General features: G+C 37.7%; 1 protein-coding gene across 1 annotated transcript; it reads left to right on the top strand.

Annotated features, from left to right (window-relative positions):
* The first annotated feature begins 435 nt into the window (after positions 1 to 435).
* On the top strand, positions 436 to 7,845 carry LOC149839366 (uncharacterized). The gene is made up of 6 exons (XM_090004095.1): positions 436 to 705; positions 3,582 to 4,092; positions 4,640 to 4,979; positions 5,175 to 5,273; positions 6,767 to 6,881; positions 7,200 to 7,845. The coding sequence occupies exons 1-6, from the start codon at positions 528 to 530 to the stop codon at positions 7,412 to 7,414; spliced, it is 1,458 nt and encodes a 485-aa protein (XP_089860221.1). The 5' UTR covers positions 436 to 527; the 3' UTR covers positions 7,415 to 7,845.
* Positions 7,846 to 22,927: the final 15,082 nt, after the last annotated feature.

The following is a 22,927-nucleotide window of genomic DNA, read 5'->3' as shown; positions in this document are numbered from 1 at the left end:
TTTTTATCTATTTTACATTAAAAAATCACAGGTCATAACCGAAACTCAGGTCAGGCTCGGATTTGGTATGAAATTTCACAAACCATACCTAGTTCCTCCATATACCACTCTGACTCTTTAGGTCCAACCCAGATTCTAATTGGACCTCATTTTTATCACCAAACCCTGATCCTATAGGGTTTGGTATAGATCGGATCCGGGTCAAACCCGACCCATTGACATCCCTAAATCATTTAGAAGCACCATTTTATATTTCCTTGAGACACGTCGGTCGTTGTTTGAGTACCTATGGACAAACGTTATTTTGGAAGCAAAAGTCACGATAGACTAGCCAACGTGGACACAGTGCGGTGGGTTCCACAGAAAGCCGCGACTCATTCTATTTATGTGCTTCCCACCAACGAGTAATTTGCCCTTCTCACACACAACTCTCTCTCTCTCTCTCTCTCTCTCTCTCGTGTATTCTTCTCCTTTCCTCACTTTTCCGGCAACCCATTGCCGGAATTTACGCTGACTGCACCAGAGAGATGTCGTGCTTGGTCGACTACGGCGCCAACAAGCTGTCGGCACGAAGAGGCGGACTTCCCGGAGATGACGGGCCCATCGTTCTCGGGCATACCCACGCGAGCATTTCCCTCGATGAGTTGCCGGAAGTGCTCCTGGAGAACCCAAAAGCTCGCTCCGGACCGGGCAACAGCACCTCAGGTTGGTTTTTTGTTTACGTAGATTTGGTATACTAACAATATGCCAAAAAATAAGGAAATTTCTCTATTTTCTTTAGAAGTTGCTGATTGATAAATATGGTCTAAGTTTTTTTTTATATATATAACCGAAGAAAACCACCTCACTCGCTCGCAAGCTGACGGGTGTAGAAACCTCAGGCTGGCCTCACCGCAAGGGACATGTACCAAATGGGTTTTAAACTAATGGCATACTTTCAGCTTGATGAGTTTAACCAGTTGCTGTACCCAACGTGCAGAGCTTGGTAGGCTGGTCTAGCAGCATACTTAGAAATACTTGAAATGACAAAAAAGTTGTTAAAATAATGAATACTTGGTTTTGCCCCAACGTAGTGGGATGGATCTTAGGCCGCTAGGCATCTGGTTTAGGTTTAAATTTCATGGACGTCATGTTATCCCTTATACAAGTCGAAGGGTGGTGACTCTCTGGGTAAGCTCCAGGGCAGTGATTGTAAGGATGGCAGGTAGAGTCAGCGGCAATAGGTCTCTGATCTTGAGAGCAGTTTCTCTATGTAAATATCAAAAAATGTCTAAACTGGTTTTGCTAAAAGACAGGTGACAAAAACTGTACTAAGAATTAAGTTACAAAAAATTTGACAACAGTATGTAGAAGGGTTAATTCAGTCTTAATTTTACAAAACAAGGTCATAAACACAGAAATTAATATGTATAAGATTATTCCTTGAAAATCGAGTTAAGGTACAAGAACTATGGATTTCAAATTCAAGACTTTCAAGATCGAATGTTCTGAAATGGTTGCGTTTTCATCTTTTTTTTTTATCGTTTAGTTCAGTCTTAAGGTTCATTATGAGGAGTCATTATGTCTGGGTATCAAGGACCTCGTTGTATTTTTGGGGTTCTCTTGAATATAACCGGAGATAGACAATCCAGATAATTATCATTGGGATGAGCATTAAACCATTAACAATTGGTCCAACTTTGACGCTTTAAACCCTGCATCATGTTTCCGGTTATCCCAAGTGAACTTTGCTTTGGGAACGGGGAATTCATTAAGCTGCCAATCAATAATCATGTCATTGAATTCTCTTTAAGGCTTGGCACTTCATACTTCATCTCCACTTCTGCGAATCATCTCTGACCAACAGCCAAGGGCTGGCTATTGATATCAAGGTATCACTGACCTCATCTAAAGATACGGCAACGTTAAGAGTGGAACTAGGCTAGGCCTGACCCAGGTCAATATCTGAATTCCCAAGAGATACAACTATCGTCCTTCCTTGCAGAGTCAGCGTCTCTAATGTGCTTCTCGATAGCCTCTGCTATTGTAATGCCTTAGATTTTGGACCAACATCTCTAATGTGCACCACACTTGATTCCAGCACCCAACGAAAAACACTAATGTGCACCACACTCAATTTAATGAACTAATTACACACGCGAATGTCTCTCTTTTTTTCACAACGAAAAACCCGAGTGGAGCCCTACGATCACCCTGCCATAGCCTAGCCTACCTCTGAAAGCTACGGACACACCTGTGTTTTGGCAGCGTTTGACACGGCGTCTTCATCTGGACGCCCTCACAACTACCCTGCTGGTCACATGGGTGACCACGGAGGTAGTCAATGATGTCAATATCAGTTTTGGACCTAATTAAATCGATTTTCATTTTAGGAATCCCCGCTCGAACGGAATCGAGATGGATTGGTCACATTTATTTTTTAATTTAAAAAAATCAGTAAAATTAAAAATATTAAAATATCAATAAGGGCTCAGCCCGAATCACACTGATTCTGCTCGATTCCAGGTGAATTGGGGTTGAATGGGCCGATTCTATTCAGCTCCTTTATAGAATCAAATTTGGTCTTATTCCTTTTTTGTTTTTTGTTTTTTTGAAAGACAAGCTGGGCTTAGGCAGACCCCCAGTTATTATTCAACGTATACCACTGGGTTTTGAACCTGCAACGTCCCACCCAGTGTTGTCTGCATCGGTGCATATTGGCCTGAATTGGCCGATAGGTATTGTATCGCAAAAAAAAATCGATAAGATACTGATCCGAATTGACTATCTTTTAATAAATATAAAAATAGCTTAAAGTTATTTTTTTTAATATTATTTCAATAGCCTTAACATGTGTCATGTTCTGATTGACATGTAATATTTTTTATTATTTTTGGTCGATTCAGCATGATTCACTTGAGAATCGGTATCGCCCGATTCATCTGAATTGTTGTCCAAACAATACAGGTCTGATTCCGATACTGACAACATTGGTCCCACCACAATGAGACGTGCCCCGTTGGTAAATTCGGTCATGTTCCCATCGATGCTGACAACAATAATGCACGCAGAATGTATGTTTAGAGATTTAGACTTTGAAAAGTTTGGCAGGGTCTGCTTACACAGAGGGTCATTCTCTCTGTTTACATTGCACCTTCTCTCAATTCACAGGGGAACCGTTTTTCACGTGATTGTAAATGTGAGAAAATGGTTGGTTTGTGGTTGTAAGAGCGAGCAACACCTTATAAAAGAAAACGATTTCTCATGTTTGAGAGAAAGCAGTAGAGGTGTGTGGAGGAAGCGACTTCGATTCAGAAGTGAATTCTAACTCACTTTTGTGAAGTGCTTGCAAGCGTGTTTGGCTGGACCAAAACCCTCAATCGCGTAAAGACTTCCCACCTTCCAGGTTGGTTTCCGGTCGGGTGTAAGCATAACTGGATCCAATTTATGAAACCTGATTGAATAGATACGGTCTTAACATTTATGACCAGAACCCAATCCAACTCTCTCTCTCTCTCTCTCTCTCTCTCTCTCTCTCTCTCTCTCTCTCTCTCTCTCTCCTCATGATTCAGTATGACATGCTTTCCTGTCTCCTTTTGCAGAAGAGTTGTTGGGTACCAAAAGGCAAATCATGCCAAAGAGGAGGACTGTGGCTGGGGTGGATCAAGATGAGCTGTTGGATCTATCCATGCTGGCTGACCCAGACAGTTGTTTCCATGAGTACAGTGGTGTTCAAATACACCACAAGGTATGCAGTGCAGAAGAAGAAGAGCAAGCAGAAGAACTAATGGATTTCTCAGTTCAAAGTGATGATTCTCATTTCCAAGCCAGAAATGGCAGATTAGGACTACCCATGATTCTTCTTCACGGTTTTGGGGCGTCTGCTTTCTCATGGAGCAAAGCAATGAGGCCTCTTGCTAGTATGGTTGGGTCAAAAGTTCTTGCTTTTGATAGACCTGCCTTTGGATTGACTTCGAGGGTGGAGTACCCTCCCAGTCCAAGTTCTGCAGTGGTGGCTTCCACTCATTTGAATCCTTACTCAACGGCCTTTTCTGTTCTTGTAACACTTTCTTTCATGGACTTGTTGAAGGGAGACAAGGCAATTATAATGGGGTGAGAATACTTCTTAATTTCCTTTTATTTAAATTTTCAATTAGTTTTTTACCAGTTCAAATGTTAATTCAAGAGCCTTTGATATTCTTTTTCTTTTTCTTTCTGATATTAGACTAGCTTGTATCAGAACAGAATCAATGGTTCCTCATTAAACACTAGACATTGTGATCATTACTATGTAAGATACACCTATATAATGGCACAAGTTATAGTAAACGAACATTAGGATGGTTTAATGCCATTATCCGACGCTGCTTAATGAGAATTTCATGTAAAGTCCAAACTATTATGTTGTTCACCAATGTTATAGCCATGAAAAATGTTGCAGTTTCTTTTTTATTACTCATGTTCTGGTGGACTAATAATACAAGGCATAGTTTTTCAAGTAACATCTATACTTGAGAAAAAACAGAAACTCAGCTCCTTAATGAATTTTCTTCACATTAAATTCGTGATATAGCTTATTTAGCTCAAGTAACATTTTGGCGAGTCTTTTCCTTTTCGAGCATCATCTAATTGTACTAACATAAGTAACTGTAATTTGCAGGCATTCAGCTGGATGTCTTGTAGCAGTTGACACATACTTTGAAGCACCTCAGCGTGTTGCTGCACTGATCCTTGTTGCTCCTGCAATTGTTGCACCACTTGTCTCATCTAATAGAAAGAAGAAAAATCTTACTGAAAGAGAAGATGGGACAAGAAATGATGAATCTGGTTCAAATGACCAGGATCATCTATTTTATCGCATTGGTAGATTTCTATGTGCACTCTACTTTCAAGTCCAATGCGCCATAATGTGGATAATAAAAGGGATTATGAATTTCATCTCCTATTGCTACAAGAAGTGGTCGTCGGCAATTCTGCGGGCTTACTTTGCCATCATGCTGGTAAGCATAAAAATCTTAGAAAGGCATTGAGTTGTTGAGTCCTTGAAGGGTTAATGTTTTCTGAGTAGGGATACCACTGATAATTTGAATAAATTCAACATTATGGAGTATCTTTCTTTGTGTGTATCTTGCATAAGATTGCCAAGTTCTCGGTTCCTAGAAATTGCCTTCAACTATATAGTTCTTTGATTGCAGGTAAGGCTGATAATGGACAAATTTGGCATAGCGGCTGTGAAGAATTCTTGGTATGATGCAAGCCAAGCTACCGATTATGATATTAATGGTTATACAAAAGTAAGTTAAAAAACATATGTTTAGTTGTTTGCTTGCAGGATTATATGACACACTTTTGATAGTTTTAATCCCTCATGATTTCGTTTGAGTAACATTATTTGATCTTACCACTGTGACTTGTTTACGTTTTTGGTAATCATTTACCATCTATTATATCATGATTTATTGTTCAAGTTCTTTAAGACAACATTATTTTCAAGAGGATTATTTATGTCAGTAAGTGCATGTGTCATGAGGAGCTGTAACAATTGCAGCATAGCAACACAGATTCTCCATTTACTGAATTGCAAGTGAAAAATAACAAGCGTAGATGTCCTAATGATGAACTTGGGAAATGCTTAAGTCCATGCATATTTTATAGCAAGATTTTTATGACATTGTCTGCTAGGTACTGTGACTAGGATGTGATTGTTATGTCAAACTGAAGTAATGATTTTCCTTATATGAGTAGTCAAATTGTGCAGAAGATTCATTTTACTACGTGATGCATATTTAGAGTCCAGGCAGAAGCATACAATAATGTTGAAAACCTTGAGCTTGGAGTTCAACTTTATGTGTACACATAACAAATGCATGGAAATTATGCTCTTCAACTTGTGTCTCTGGCTTATTGGTCCAATAACAAAAAATTCTTATAAATGAGAAGACATGTCTTCTTGATGTTAGAAAGAGAAAATTATGTTAACGGAAAATTACCATGGTCTCTGTCTTAATATGATAAAAATTAAAGTAGTTCTGTAACAATTGAGGTTATACGCCTCTTGGTGGTGCCCAGTTCAAGGGAAAAGCCTCATCCTACAAAATTGTTCCCGCATCTCAGTAAACATTACCTAAATTCATAGTCACAGATATCAGCAATATTTTCAAAATATTGCGATATTATCGCTGTAAATTCAGCAAACAATAATTTATGTAAAATATCATGATATTTTGAAAATATCACAAATTTGATAATATCGTGATATTATCATGAGAATATCGCGATATTCTCGTGATATTATCATGATATTAACAATTAGTTTTAGGGTGATTATTTATTTTTTACATTTTTCAATATGTTTTTCTTCTTTTTTTTACATTTTTTACTTATTCTTTTATTATTTATGTATTTTTTGTCTTAATAAGATATTTTCTTACTTATTTTTGTTATTTTTTATATTTTTTAATCTTTGAGATTTTCCTGAGATTTATCACCAAACCTAAAATATCGTGAGACATAGCCTCGCTGAGATATAGCCGATACTGATACAAATGAAGTACAGTTCTATGGAATCCTAATAATCAAATAAAACATCTCATTCAGAATGCTAACTTCTACTGAAAGTCGAATGTGGGGAATCAGTAAAGTTCCTGAGGGATGCTCATATTATTTGTGGATATTGATAGTCCTCAAAATCTAAACTCATGTATGTGTGCCTTCGTTGCATTATAGAAGATAGGTGGACGTTTTCTTTTGAGTGAACTAATAGTTTTATGATATTCCCCTACTGCAGCCACTGAGAGCTAAAGGCTGGGAAAAGGCACTTCTGGAGTTCATAATAGCTTTGCTCACTGAACCTGAGAAAAAGCCATCAAGCAAGAGCAGACTTTCTGAGATTGCATGTCCTGGTAAGACATATGTCTTGATTTGTTTTACAGTGCTTACGAAAAAAGCTTCCAATAACTCTTGAAGTATGCATATACTTTACAAAACTTGAGAGTGCACTTTGTGTCTTAATTCACAAGTGGAACATTATTCAGCAACTACTAAAACAGTTTTGCGAAGTCTAGGATCTTAATGTATCTATTTGTATATTCTTCATTATTACAGTTGACTTTCTTAAAATTTTGAAAAAGTAGATCTTTTGTACCTGATGCTTCATGCGAGCATTGCTCTCATTTTGTAATACTTACATAAACTGATCTCTTGTGTTGATCAACAACCAGTTTTAATTATCACGGGAGAGAATGACCGCATTGTTCCTGCATGGAATGCGAAACGGCTATCACTAGCTATACCCGGCTCCCATCTTGAAGTGATGAAGAACTGTGGCCACTTGCCTCATGAAGAACGAGTTGAAGAATTCCTTTTTGCTGTCAGAACATTTTTGTCAAGAACTTTCAGCATTCACAGCAATCATGTTCACCAAGAAACGGCATGATGTCATGGTAGAAAGATTCAATTTCAAGAGTATGTTAACCTCATAGTTTGGTAGAAGGCAAGCATGTTGAGATGAGGATGGTACTTGGATAAAGGGAAATCTCAGAAGTCTCTTACCTGTTGCAGCCCAAATTTAATCAAGGAAAAAGGAGGGTGGCAACCATGGATTAACCAAATTCCCAACCATGGGTTGACCGAATTCTTATGATCAACTAATGGTTTACTTATTTAGTTCTCTTTACTGTGTAATTATAGACTACCACTTGTAGCATGCCATATATAAGCAATGAAAATTCTTTCTTTTTTCATATAATACCACATTTCTGCATACCTAGTGAGTCTACACAGAATTTACATTTATGAGGGATGAACTTTTGAGTATGTTTTTCACTAAAATGGAGAAAGTGTGGGAGATGTAAGCTGAAATTTTGGATAGAAAGGATTTTGAGAAACTTCAAAAGCATTCAATTGAAAGAATGGTAGCCAATTGGTATAATTTTATGCTCAATATCTGAATGGTTATGTGCAGCAGAGCCTCTATCAAGTCATAGGTGAAATTTGAACCTGGTCTACTGTAATATACATATATGTGTGCATGTGCATGCACGCGCTTGTGTATGTGTGTGACTCCATTGTGTTCGGTCTACTATATGATGTTGACGACATGCTCAATTCTCTATGGGATCACTCAACAACATATGTTCTAAACTTGAACCAATAAAGTAATTGATATGTGCCAGCTTTCTTTAGAATAAAGTGACAACAAAAGAAGAATATTAAAAAGATTAGAAAGTAATGCTGACTACAAGGCATCCTCGCATTGGTAACAAGACAATCTGAATCGTCCTTACAAATGATTCTCAGAATCTCAAGTTATATATATCCACTATGTTTAAAAAGTGTTTTTATATAGAAAAAATACTTAGACACTTTTTAATCATTCAAAATAGTCATCTTCATTGCTTTGAAAATTGCCAAGTCAGGAACCAGGGGTGGAGCCACATTTTGGGGAGGATGCGCACGTGCCCTCCATGACCCACAAAATTCCCTCAAGGGGGATATGGGTCAGGGTGGGCACCCTGGCCCGCATATTACATGGGAAGTGCCCACCCTGACCGGGTCTGGGTAGGCACTGGTGCCCGAGCCAAAGGGGGCCGACGTTCCCCAATTCCCTCTCCCCTTCTGATTATGCACTAATCTCTCTCTCTCTCTCTCTCTCTCTCTCTCTCTCTCTCTCTCTCTCTCTCTCTCTCTCTCTGAGATCGAGACACCGTTGCCTCAGCTAGTCTACCCTTTGGCCATTTGATGTTCACATAGGTCCTCTCTCACTCCTTTAAACTACAATGCTGGCCCACACCACCCCTTTAGGCCTCCCGCCACTCGCCATTTGACAGTCTCTCTCTCTCTCTCTCTCTCTCTCTCTCTCTCTCTGCCCTCCATAAGAGATTGAGACGTTGTTGCCTCAGCTAGTCTACCCTCTGGTCATTTGATGTTCACACAGGTCTTCTCTCTCCTCTTAAAACCACAGTGCTGGCCCACACCACTTAAATGGGTTGAAGCTATTACTCTGCATACAGTGGAAGGCTGACATGTAGTTTCTTTTATTCACAAGAATATTCTTTGTCGTTTTGGCATACTACATGATATTTTTTTTTACAATGGTAGTCATTTCAAGAATGAAATGATGATGACCTTTTGTTCAAAGTTCAGGATTCATCACCATTTTTCAGCTCCCTATTATCCTCAAGAGAATGGTCAGACAGAGGCTACCAATAAAATCATGATTCGCATCTTGGAAAGAACCGTGAGAACGAGTCGTGATTGGCATGAGAAAATCCATGATGCACTTTGGGCGTATCGAATTGCCATTTGGACTCCAACCAAGTTGCACTCCTTTCTTTTTCTAACGAGCATGGACCAACCACACTAAGAACTCAAAATCTTCTAACATGATCTTCAGCTTGTGGGTTCTTATACCTCATACGCAGTTGCTAAAAAAAGGATAAGCTTGATGGTGTGAGACACCACCTAGACTCAGAGAAAGCAAGAAATACAAACAAAATACAAAGGTTAGGGGGTTCTACACTTATTAAATAAATGAAATGAATGAATTAAACATAAAAAAAAAAGCAAACAAAAGGTGGTGGAACTTGGGTGGCACTTCGGATAAGCGTGGGCTCCGAAGGTGGGTGAGATAGGGGATTTGGGATTGAGGCTAGGCTAAGTGGGGCTTAGCTAGGCTAGAGTGATAGGTCTAGTTGTGTAGGGATTTTAGTAGAATATAGGCATGGCTAGATCTCAAACTCCATATCCTTAGAATTGGGGTGGGTGGGGAGGGGGTGACCCAAATATCCATATCCACCCAAGGATAAGATGGCAGGATCCTATTGGCTGAAGTTTGAAGGGAATCATTTGATTTACCAAGGAGATTTCTTGCCTAAAATCTAAGGATTAGGTAGGTTGGATAGGATTTAGGAATTCTAGGATTAGGCTAGATCCGCAACATTCAATCTCATAATTTTATGAGATAGGGATAAGAAAATATGCCATTTATCTCGAAATGGTGTGCGCTTTTTGAACCAAAAGAACCGTTAACAACATATACTGCTAACGGCACTTGGTATCTCATAACCACAATTCATGCATTGTCAATGAAATATTGGTGACACATCATGTACCAGGTTAATTGTTGATGACAATGCATGGAAATCTATTGACGACATTCCATGTGTCGTTAGAAGTTGTCAACTTGCTTTGGCAAAAATCTTATACTTTAATTTTGGATGGACCTAATTTTGGGTTTGTTTAAAAGCTAAGATCCTCTAATTTAATTCTTCTTTCGGTCAAAAACCTTGAAGAAGCTATTTTGAAGGCTAAAAATGAGATTGAAGTTAACTTTGTTTGAAATAAGCCAAAGACATGATAACTTTGACATATGAAATGACTCGATCAAAATTGTGGTGTCTACATATGTCCCTATTTGTTGTCAAATGTGTGAAGCTCAATCGATAACAACGAAATTAGCATATCAGTTTTGAAAAGAGCAAAAGATTGACTCTGACAGCTGATGGTGCAAGTGATATTTAAAGGCATGTACATAACTTAACACTCGGCCCGATCACCTACGCATCTCCCAATGAGTATTTGGGGCTCTGGCGACAGGAACACTCAGCCCTATTAGTGGAGAAGTTAAGGCAATTTAGGGCAAAATAGGTTTTCATCGCTTGGGTTGTAAACAAATAGGTGAGTTGGGTGCCCGAAGACAACTTTAATGCCCTTCTTGGTTGTATTTTCTCTATCATTGGAGGTATGATGGCAATGAGTATGACCTCTTTTACGTTTTTACGGAATGACATCTCCATTGCAGAAAAGTTTCAGGCTACCTCACTCAATGTCTGTAGCCACTGCATACCTAAGACCACATCTACACCATAGATGGGTAGGGAGTATAAGTTCAGTACAATCCTTGCTCATTGGAGTTGCAGACACGCCTCATGACAAACCTCCACACATTGAAGGTATGATCAGTTTCCAACCATCACATTAAAATTGGGGTGCTCTTTAACTTTGCACCCGATTTTTTGAACTACACCCTTGCAGATAATGTTGTGGGTGGTCCCAATATCAATAAGGATGACCACCTCCTGGGTACCTAGCAAGTCGTGTATCTACATGGTGTTGGGTGTAGAGGTGCTTGAGAGTGCAAGGTAAGATATGTTATGGCAAACCCCCTCCTCGTTAAACGGATGGTCTTTTGATGACTCATCTCCTTCAAAATCTGACTTCACAACTTGAAGAATGTGGTAGCACTTGCATATGTTGCATTGAACCACTTCTCATTGCAGTTGAAGCATAGACTTCTCTTAAGGTGTTCTTTACACTGCACACTCATAATTCATTGCATTTTAGGGGTTGATGTGACCTCTTGGTTGACTTTGGTTCAAACAGTCCATCCGAAGAGTAATCACGGGGACCAGTTGGCAGATTCGGCTTTCGCATCACTTAGAGTCGATATTGCTTTTCTTCGTAGAGCTTGAGTACCTTATAAGTCTCCTCTGGACTTTTCACAGCTACAGTTAGGACCTCTATATGAAGGTCTTCATGCGGTCCACTGATGTAAGACCTGAGCAAGGTCTCATCATCGATTTGAGGCAAAAGCGTACATAGATTCTCAAATGCCACTTGGTACTCATCTAAGATGCCTTGTTACTTGAGATTTTTGAACTCCACATGCTGATTAAGCAATACTGTGAGACCAAACATCTCCATAATGCATTCAACAAAGTCCAACCAAGAGGGTTTCTCATATACGATGTTCAACCATTTGTACCATCGAAGGACGCCACCTTCAAGATGAATGACCGCTTCAGCAATGTGTGCCTCAGGGGGGATGTTGTGTCATGTGAAAAAGTGCTTGAGTTTAAAAACCCACTCAAGCACGTTCTCACCAAAAAAAAAAGTCAAACTAAAAGGACCTAGTCCAGGGGTTCTAGGGTCACCTAGGGACATGTGTAAGGGTTTGGTATATGTCCTAAATACAAGAAAAAGTTGCTGACAATCATGGGTTATCAGTTTAGAAAAATTTGGGTATTTCGAGAAACCGATGAGATATAGTTTTTGGTTTCTGGGTCTAAAAACTCAACAAAAGCCATTCTAAGGTTAAAGAAGAGCTATAAGGCTATCTTGGAGGTCTATAGCTGGCTGGGATGAAGTTTCTCATGTTCTAGAACTTGGACACAGGATCTGTAATGCAAAGATGTCAGGTTCATCGGGATAGCAAAAACACACGATCTGGGAGGCTAAGAGAGCTCAGGCTCTTGAAGGGGTCTGGACATCCAACCCTAGAAGGTTTGGTCATTGAGAACCAGAGAGGTCATGAGAGAGAAGAGAGAGTAGAGAAAGAGAGAAAATAGGGAAGGACGTAAGAGAGAGGTGGCTAGAGAGAGTTCTGAGAACTTCTATTTATTAATCAATGTATAAAGGAGAACCCTAGATCTCTATTTATATTCTACAGGCTTGGGATAACGTCCCTATTCAATTATCTTATCCTAAGGCATAAAGAATCCTACTGAAAAATAAAGAATGAACAAGGACTCCAGAGTCTTTCTGACATAACTCCTTTTCTAATAGGGACTCCTCATAAGAACAAATCAACTAAAGACTCTTTTATAATTAATTAACTTTAATTAGCTTTTAGAATTGAGAGACATCTCATACGACTCTCCAACATGGCACCTCTCTTAGGTGAGCCTTATTCCACAATTGGCATGCCTCCTATGCTTGACACATGTCATGTTTCTCTTTCTTTTGCCTAAGACTAGATCTTTTACTTGTCAACCATTAGAGGGGCCATGTCAGCTGCTATGTCATCAACTTGAGCCCCTTCTAGGTGTGGATGACCCTTAATGCCTACAGAAAAAGGCACGTGGATTCTAGAGCTCAGATCTGCACCATCTTCTAAAAGTTGAGCAGTAACAACCCACCACGCTCTGCACCACTTTGCCCTCAAAGTGGAGACCGTGATCCTCTAAATTGCCGCACCACCCAGGTCAAAGAGTATCATTTATGTGTCTTCCAATGAGTATTTGGGGCTCTGGCGACCAGAACACTAGACCCGATCAATAGAGACATTAAGGGAATTCAGAGTAGATTGCGGCTTCACTGCTTGAGTGGTAAACAAGTAGGCCCATTGGGTGCTCTGAAACAACTTTAATATCCTTCTTGGTTGTACTTTCTCTATCATTGGAGGTATGATGGTAGTGAGTACAACCTCCTTTTCATCCTTACAGAATGACGTCTCTATTGTAGAGAAGTTCTAGGCTACCTCGCGCAATATTTGTAGTCACTGCATACCTAGGACCACGTCTATACCAGGAAAGAGTATGACGTATATGTCTAGCATAATCCTTGCTTCTTAGAGCTACAAACAAACATCAGGATATACCTCTACACACTAAAGATGTGATCAATTTTCAATCATCACATTAAAATCGGGGTGCTCTTTAATTTTGCACCCAATTTTTTGAACTACACCTTTGTGAATGATGTTGTGGATACTCTAAATATCAATAAGCATGACCACCTCTTGGGTGCCTAGGAAGCCATGTATCTATATAGTGTTGAGCATAGAAGCACCAGAGAAGTGCAAGGTAGGATAAGTTGTGGCAAGCCCCCTCATCGTCGGACAAATGATCTTTCAGTGGCTCATCTCCTTCGAAATCCAACTCCATAACTTAAAAGATATGATAGCGCTTGCATGCATGGCTTTTGAACCAAAGACTAAGACCAATCTTTGGCATGGGGGTTGCTGGTCAGGCCATGGCTGCAGGTGCATTCCTTTTTTGTGATGATTTTCTGAGTGCAATGGATTATCCTTCCAGCTTGGATAGTGGAAATCTCACAATCTCTACTAATCTTATGTTATAATATAAAGAAAAAGCACCACCATTTTACTGTATAATATATGAGAATATGAACTATTTTTATTTAATGCCACTTGTGGATTTTAACATATTGTGTGACTTTGGTGCAATTTTTAGATGTGGTTTGGATGTTAATTGAAGATTCAATGACTCCAAGTGGGCGATACCTTTGATCAAGTGTCCTTGATAAGTAAATGTTATATTTAAAACTTAAAAGTTAGGTTCTAATTTAAATTTAGGTTTTGGTAATGTTGGTGACCAAGATATTTCATCATGGGATAGTTTTTAATTATACCCACAACTCTTTAATCCAAGCTGATAATGAAAATGATGATGAGTGGATCCGCAAAAAAGGCACTTCAAGTTGAAGGACATGCTGCCTTGTTTTGAGAAAGGATCATGTGCAATGCACACACTTTTAGTGTGCTGCTGCACCTTATCACCCTCCATCATTGCTTGAGCCCCCACAACTGGCAGGCTATATCCCAAAGATGGATGGTGATTAGTTGCAACACCATACTAAAAGTGTGCAATCACATTGCACCTCATGCTCACTCTTTTTGTTCTAGGCATATGACCTGGAGACATCTGGCATAAATCTTCCCCTATGCTTGACTACAAGTTTTCAAATAGTAGTAAGAATGAAGAAGAAATAAGGTTCAAGAAAGATTTTTAAAGTAAGAAAGAATTTTAGTTTTCCTTGTCTCCCTGAAGTATGGCCTGCTTCTGATTGCCTTCTTGTCGCCATCTAGCAGAACAAGTGCCCCTTTGTATCATTAGTTCCATGTTGAATGATTTTTAAAGAAAGTAGTTGATTTCCATGAAGGAAACTCTATTTCTATGGAGAAAAGAGGAAAAATATGTATGGGGCTATGTATATAAAGGGATCTTGTCTCTATACATTCAGATATGTTTTAGACTGGCTACTAAGTGAATTCAGACTGTGTATAAATAAGAATAAAGCAAGCCAACAAGATCAAACATGAACATAGCTGCATTTCTTTTGAGTCAACCTGTATGCGGGCAGGCAGTGGGGGTAAGCTCAACGAGAAGGCCAATACATCAACCACACATGCACAGTGCTATTGTAAATGAGAGGTGACATAGTCGTTCCTAGTGTCTCTATTAGCAGCAAGCCCATGGAGTTCCTAAAAGGATGGGAACTCATAGGAGACAGCCACTGAGGTTGGTAAACTCTAACAAACACACTTGTTCTTCTATTTATCCACAAATGGAGCACAAAACTGTCTTTCGGGAGGGTAACACTTCTTTTTTTTTATATTTACATGGAGAAACTGCCCACAAGATCAAAGACCTAACCACACTGGTTCTGCTTGCCGTACTTATGGTCATTGTCCTGACAGCATAAAACTCTGTGAGATTACCCCTTATCCCTTACTCGTAGGGAGTCACCACGCTTCAGCTTGTGCAAGGGCTGACACCCATGAGATTTGAACATAAAATCGCTTGCCTAGCAGCGTAGGCCCCATCCCACTACACCAAACCCCTTTGGGGCAGGAGAAGGGTGGTACTTGACATTAACTAAGGGGGTGAGCTTACCAATAGAGAAAGAGCCTGCTTAGATAACTTACTCATCTTTCCAGAGGTGAAGGGTGATTCCTAACATCACACAGGGAAGTCAAGTTTCAAATAGATGTAGCTTTAGGTATGGCACCCATCTCTATTCCACCATATAAAATGGGACCTACTGAATTAAAATATCATCCATGAAAAGCCAATGTAGTGGCTGATGCACTTAGTCAAAAAGCAGAATCAGTCATGAGACTATCCATGTCAAATCTGCTTGTCAGCATTATGAAGCAAAAAGCAGAAGTGCAATGTCTTCTGGGTCGATTGATGTTTGTCCAAACGACCTTAGGGTTTGAAATTTGGGATAAAATTAAGGAGAAACAAACCTTAGATTAAGAATTAGAAAGAATCATATCAGTGGTAGCTAAAGGTGAAGATGCAAATTTTATTAGAGAGATAGTGAGATTACATAGAGTGCTAGACTCCATTGTTTCTGATAGAGATTCAAAATTCACCTCCAAATTTTGGCAAAGCTTTCAAGAAGCAATGAGGACTCAGTTAAAAATGAGTACAATTTTTCACCCTTCGACAAATGGGCAGTCAGAAAGGACCATCTAGACACTGGAGGATATGCTGCGAGCTTGTATGTTGGAGTATCGTGACTCTTGGCACGAGATTCTAGCACTAATTAAATTTGTTTATAACAATAGTTTTCAGGTCATCATTGATATGGCTCTTTACGAAGCTTTATACGGGAAACATTGTAGAACGCCTCTATGTTGGGACCAAGTAGATGAAACAAAAATCTTAGGGACTGAGTTGGTTTGACAAATAGATGAGCAAATCAGATTTATCAGTGAAAGGCTCCAAGCAGTTCAGAGTCGTTAGAAAAGTTATGCAGATAAAAGGCGACGTGAGTTGGAGTTCGAGCAAGGTGATCATGTCTTCTTTAAGATATCACTATTTAAAGGGGTAATGAAGTTCAGAAAGAAGGGCAAATTAAATCTAAGGTATATTGGACCATTCAAAATTTTGAAAATGATAGGGTCTACAACATATCAGTTGGCATTACCCCCATCGCTCTTTAGAATACATAATGTGTTTCATATATCCATGTTAAGAAAGTACGTGTTAGATACTTCACATATATTGGAAGGAGTTTCATATGGATTGGGGTCTCTCTTATCTCTCTCAGTTTTCTCTCATCGCTTTTTTTCTCTCTCATCTCTCTCTATCTCCAAACCTCTCTATTGTATCGTACGGCTGAGGAGGTTTTGTTGTTTGGACCTTGGAGGAATGGTTCCAAATTGTACATGTGTTCGATCTTTTGGCGATTCAACCAACACTCGAGGTAGGATTCTTGGACCAAGGGATATATGCATTGGGCCAACAAGTAAGCTCATATTGGTTTCATCCTCATATGCATATCGACTCCCATGTCACAGAGAGACGATGGCATATTAGGCTCCCAAACTGAATCACAAGTATGTGATTCGAGTGTATGAAGAAGGAGAACCTGATAGAGGGTCTCATATTATATTTCTGTATATACTTCATGACCTTGTACTTGATACATTCCATCATTCTGGAGAAGAGGCACCCTACGCATGCACATATATATATATGCATGTATTTTCCTCATTTTGATTCAATAATTATTTAAAGAAAAATGCATATTTATGAATGTCAGCAATAAATGAATGAAAATCTTTAAAATGTTGTTCTTATGTTGTGATTTATTTTATTGTGAATTTAGGTAATATTTCTTGTATATGTTCACATACGCACACATATAATATTTTTTTTAGAAAACATATGAATCTATATACAAATATATAATATATACAGGAAGACAAGATTGTTGAAGAGGGTGATTACTATCAATTAGATGATATGTATGACTTCTCTTATGGTCACGATGTCACACATGGTCTGCATGTCACATCTCTATTGTCTGATGGCACACGTATGGAAGAATGTGATCCAAATGATATACCAAGTGGATGGGCGCTTAATGAAGAAGAGGACGAAGATGAGGAAGAAAAAGAAAAAAAATATGAAAGTCAAACAAGTGATGATGAAGCATACTCAAGCTAGTGAAATACATCTTGTAATACATACTGCATCACTTTCTCATATGCTCTTATGTTTGTATTTTGGAGACCATGCTAGTCATGGTTGTAGTTAGCGGGATATTGGAGTGTGTTTGCTGCAGGTACATGTTTGACATTGTTGTGATATGAATGATTTGAATGTATTACAATATTTGATGTGACTGTATACATACTTGCATGAAGTTATTTTCAATTTGATTATGTATCCATGCTCATGGAATTGCATATCATGTTATATTTCATGCATACTTATCATGTACATGCACAATACATACATAGTTATAAAACTGATTCATGTAGGACATTTAAATCTTTACATTTGATGCATATGTCATGTCTATGATAAGATCAAGAGTTATATAACTGATCCAAATAATATTTTTATTTGTTAGAATATAGTTCATGGAGGTCACTATGGTCGAGCACCTAGTGGTGGAGGATCAAGTGGAGACTGTGATAGTCAGTCTCAGCCTTCGTCTTCACGTAATGCTTCGATATGTATATCATTTAAATAATTATATATTTGATTAGTTTAAATATGCATTGTGTGAATTTCTAACTCATTTTTCTATAAATGATGTTTTGCGTGCACATGACCCACCTACACCAGCTATTCATACACATCACGAGACAACGTCAAATGTAGGGTCTTCTCAGTCTGACACACGATGACTCATTCAAATAGTATATATCGATAGTCGATCGTAAGTATTTCATTTTCACTTATCTCATACTTATTTTATAAATAGTGTATATCGATAGTTGATTGTTAATGTGTACCAATTCATGTGAAGCACGAGGTTCGAGCTATAAGAAGTAATACAAAAAATTAGGCAGTCACTACTTCAGCATCTTTCAGGACCAATCACTCAATGGAAATAGTACCCGAAGGAGGTGTTAGACAGATTGTGGTCCTCATTCATGGTAATATAAATGTTTATCATAGCTAATGTGTTTCATATTTAATTTTTTTGTTATAGTCATGTATACTAACTTTCTAAAATTATTTGTAGGCTTTGAATCGCTTCGCGACTGCGAATGAGGAGCAGGACGCGAGGTGGGTGTGGCAGAAGGTGGTTGTCAGTCGATTTGCTAACATGCTGCGTAATATAAAGACTGCAGCAATAAAAGCATCCGGTGGGATAGATGATCCACTACAATGGAAGGACCATAACCCTCCTACTATCAGGTCATATTATTGGGATGCAATGTGCAACAAGTGGGCGGGCCATGAATTTCGAAACTGATCAGCAAAGGCTGTACAAAATCGAGTGAAGATGTCTGATGCCCATCTACACATAGGTGGATCTAGGACTTTTGGGAATCACCAGAAGAAAATGATAACTCATCAATATATATATTGTCAAATTTAGAAGTATTGTTGCATACTTTTTAATTGATTTTTTTATCATTTAACCTCGCAAGAAGCAAAAAAAAGAGGCATTATGCCTTACAAAGATATGTTTGTTGAAATCCATAAACGTAAGAGCATGAAAGAGTTCGTATCAGAGAAGGTGAGAGCAACAATAGTATGTATTTATTGTATTAATAAACATTGTAATAGACAAGTTACATGAACATTGTAATTCTTAATTATTAATCCATACTGTAATCATTACTTTGTAGGAGTCATACGAGCAACAGATTGTAGAGCGATATGGAGATGACTCCACTCAGCATCCGCCTTTTGATCCTGCAGCATGGGTGACTGCAACCGGTGAACCAAAAAAAGGTCATGTATTCGGGTTTAAGAGTAATATGAACATCACACTAGTTGTTGCCTCCTCCAGCCAGGGCTCTCAGAGTTCTCCCACCAACATCAACTCCCAACGTCTGATTGACCCTGCTAATTCTTGGGATGGTGTCCGCCAGCTTGTTAAGGACACAGTGCATGACTTTTTATATAAAGTCATTTTCGACGTTGTTCGTAATGAGTTATGTAGTTTTTTTTGGAACAGGAGAATTTCGTCTGTAGGTGCCCATCAGGTATGAAAGTTTCATGTCATTAGATTTCAAGCTAGTATATGCATGATTTCATCACATATGAGCATGATTTCATCACTATGAAATTGTTTGACTGCCTTATAACACATATATGCATGATTGAATCACTATGAGAGTTTTTTGACAACCTTAGAACACATATAAGGATGATTTCATCACTATGAAAGTTTTTTGACTGCCTTATAACATATATATGCATGATTGAATCACTATGAAAGTTTTTTGACAACCTTAGAACACATATAAGCATGTTTTCATCACTATGAAAGTTTTTTGACTACCTTATAACACATATATGCATTATTGAATCACTATGAAAGTTTTTTGACAACCTTAGAACACATATATGCATGATTGAATCACTATGAAAGTTTTTTTACAACCTTAGAACACATATATAAGCATGATTTCATCACTATGAAATTGTTTGACTGCCTTATAACACATATATGTATGATTAAATCACTATGAAAGTTTTTTGACAACCTTATAACACATATAAGCATGATTTCATCACTATGAAAGTTTTTTGACTGCCTTATAACACATATATGCATGATTGAATCACTATAAAAGTTTTTTGACATCCTTAGAACACATATATGCATGATTGAATCACTATGAAAGTTTTTTTATAACCTTAAAACACATATATAAGCATGATTTCATCACTATGAAATTGTTTGACTGCCTTATAACACATATATGCATGATTAAATCAGTATGAAAGTTTTTTGACAACCTTAGAACACATATAAGCATGATTTTATCATTATGAAAGTTTTTTTACTACCTTATAGCACATATATGCATGATTAAATCACTATAAAAGTTTTTTTATAACCTTAGAACACATATATGCATGATTGAATCACTATAAAAGTTTTTTGACAACCTTAGAACACATATATAAGCATGATTTCACCACTATGAAATTGTTTGACTACCTTATAACACATATATGCATGATTGAATCACTATAAAAGTTTTTTGACAACCTTAGAACACATATAAGCATGATTTCATCAATGTGAAAGTTTTTTGACTGCCTTATAACACCATATATGCATGATTGTGATACATAACACATTTATTTGACAGCCTTATAAACCATATATGCATGCTTGAATCACTATGACATTTTTTTGACAACCTTAGAACACATATCTACATGATTGAATCACTATAATTTTTTTTTGTCAGCCTTAGAACACATATCTAAATTATGTTAATGTCCTTCACTTTATTGTTAGTATATGTGTCATTCATCTATGTTACTTTGATTGCTTTAGATTCGGTGCATTGCATATGATTTATTTCAATATATTTTATTTATCAATACTAACCTTTTGGTTCTCTTGTAGGATGCTGGAGATAATCAGTGTAGAGAAGCTGATGGAGGCATGGATGAAGGGCCAGATCGAGACAATGAAGAGGTTGATGCTCCGAATCTTGGGGATGATTAGATTCATGTATTGAATTTGTTGCGCCTTCTTGTTGTTTCAAACAAAACTCTTTGTATATATTCATTTATAAATAATTAGAACTTTGTGAGGATTATAGTGGATCGATAAAAATTTTTCTCTTGTAACTTGTGTTAAATTTGTTTCACCTGCTTTGTATATGTATTTTTTATGTGTACTTTGTTTTTTATACACAGGATATATAAATTGTATAACAAAATATTTTTTTTTGATATTTATATTTCAAACAATTTTTTTTAAATTTTTTTGCGATAGATTAGCTACGAATAATATCCATCGCTAATTAGTATCGGACTCCAATTTAGCGATGGATTAGGGACGGATATTTATCCATCGCAAAACTGAATCGGCCGATGTTTTACGACCGATTTGTAATTCATCGCTACAATAGCGATAGAGTTAGTGATGGATGTGTATCTGTCGCGAAACCAAATCCTTGCGGATTAGCGACGGACTCATGATGGATCATGGCATTTGCTAATCCATCGCAAATTAGCGATGGAAGTAGTGACGAATATGTTCCGTCGCTAATTAGCGACTAGGAAATTGCGATGAAAGATATCTGTTGCTAAACTGTTCAGCGACGAATTTGTGATGAATTTAATCTGTCGCTAATCCACAGATTTCTTGTAGTGATATATATATATATATATATGGTTCACACACACACACACACACATATATATATATATATATTATGAATCAAGTGAAAGAAAAATTAATATAATATACATTTGTATTGGACTTAAAGAGAGAAACATAAAGAAAAAGATATTTTTGGTCATATGCTAATGGCAACTACTTGAATATGCATAAGTTCAATTAAGTATAGATCTTGAATGTTTGTTCTCGATGATAATCTAAAGAAAAGTATAAATTGAATAAGTTTGACCATCATTTCATGTGAAAATATGCATACATGTGTAATTTCACAAACATGTCTCAATTATTGTTGTATGCCCAAATGAATGCATTATTTACATGAAAGGTTTGTGAAACACATAATATGACAATTGTGATGTTTGCTTCGTCTATAAATGCTTCATGAAATAAGTGACATGAATAGGTTTCATTCATTGAAGTTGTCTTATCAAATGTATAATTTACAGATGTGTCGCCTTGCAACGAATGTTTGCAGGGTTATACTAAGACTCAAAGATGAGTATGAGGTTTCGCATAACCTTTGGAGTGTCACACGAGCACTCATGATAATTTGGGTGTGTGTTGCCCAAAGATTGGGTAGTGATTTGAAAAAGACCAATGGAGTATAATGTGTACACCTAAATTATTCAATTAAATAACTATATACACACAAACCTTAGCAAATGCCTGGCCGTTTAAATATACTAGGGCATTCTTCCAACACTCATTGGTAAATACATCATGAGCTCATTTGATGGGTGATCGGAATATACCAGACATAATGTAATACTCTTGATTACACTTTTGGTGTAGTATGCAATCTGGCATTTCATATTGATAAGATTGTGTACCCTAAAGTGGTACTCAAGTTCTCCAAACCCTACTTTGTCCAAGAGAGGCCGGTACAGATAACCTGAATGAATCAAATTAAAAAGAAAAAAATGAATACTCATATAACATCGGGCTACCTTAAAGAGGATAGATTGTACAAACTTTGTTAAGTTTTTGTTGTTGAAACATACAATGGTTATTATTATGCTATAAGCAGCAATAACTTGATGATCCTCTACCCATAGAGTTAGAGGACCCGAACTACTCAATCTTTGTCTTAGGCGAGTGGGTCCTGTAACTTCTGCAGAAGTCGGATGCATCCTGTTTATCTTAGCCTTTAAAGGTTATCTCTCGGTCATTATACCGCTTCTTTAAGAATCTGATTCAGATAGTCATTCAGGATATTAAAATGTCAATACATAATCAACCCCTGAATGGTCTCACCTATCTCAACGTATGAAAATTGTGCATAGTCATAGGAGGTTAA

The sequence above is a fragment of the Nuphar pumila genome, chromosome 4 (genome assembly GCF_984573655.1).
Source record: "Nuphar pumila chromosome 4, dmNupPumi1.hap1.1, whole genome shotgun sequence".
NCBI lineage: Eukaryota > Viridiplantae > Streptophyta > Magnoliopsida > Nymphaeales > Nymphaeaceae > Nuphar > Nuphar pumila.
Note: the sequence above shows the minus strand (reverse complement) of the source record. Positions and strands in the feature narration are given on the sequence as shown.

Coding starts and splice junctions, on each gene's coding strand:
- LOC149839366 (XM_090004095.1), top strand. CDS start 528: ATGTCGTGCTTGGTCGACTACGGCGCCAACAAGCTGTCGGCACGAAGA. Junction 4,093..4,639: donor GACAAGGCAATTATAATGGG/GTGAGAATACTT, acceptor TGTAATTTGCAG/GCATTCAGCTGGATGTCTTG. Junction 5,274..6,766: donor ATATTAATGGTTATACAAAA/GTAAGTTAAAAA, acceptor CCCCTACTGCAG/CCACTGAGAGCTAAAGGCTG.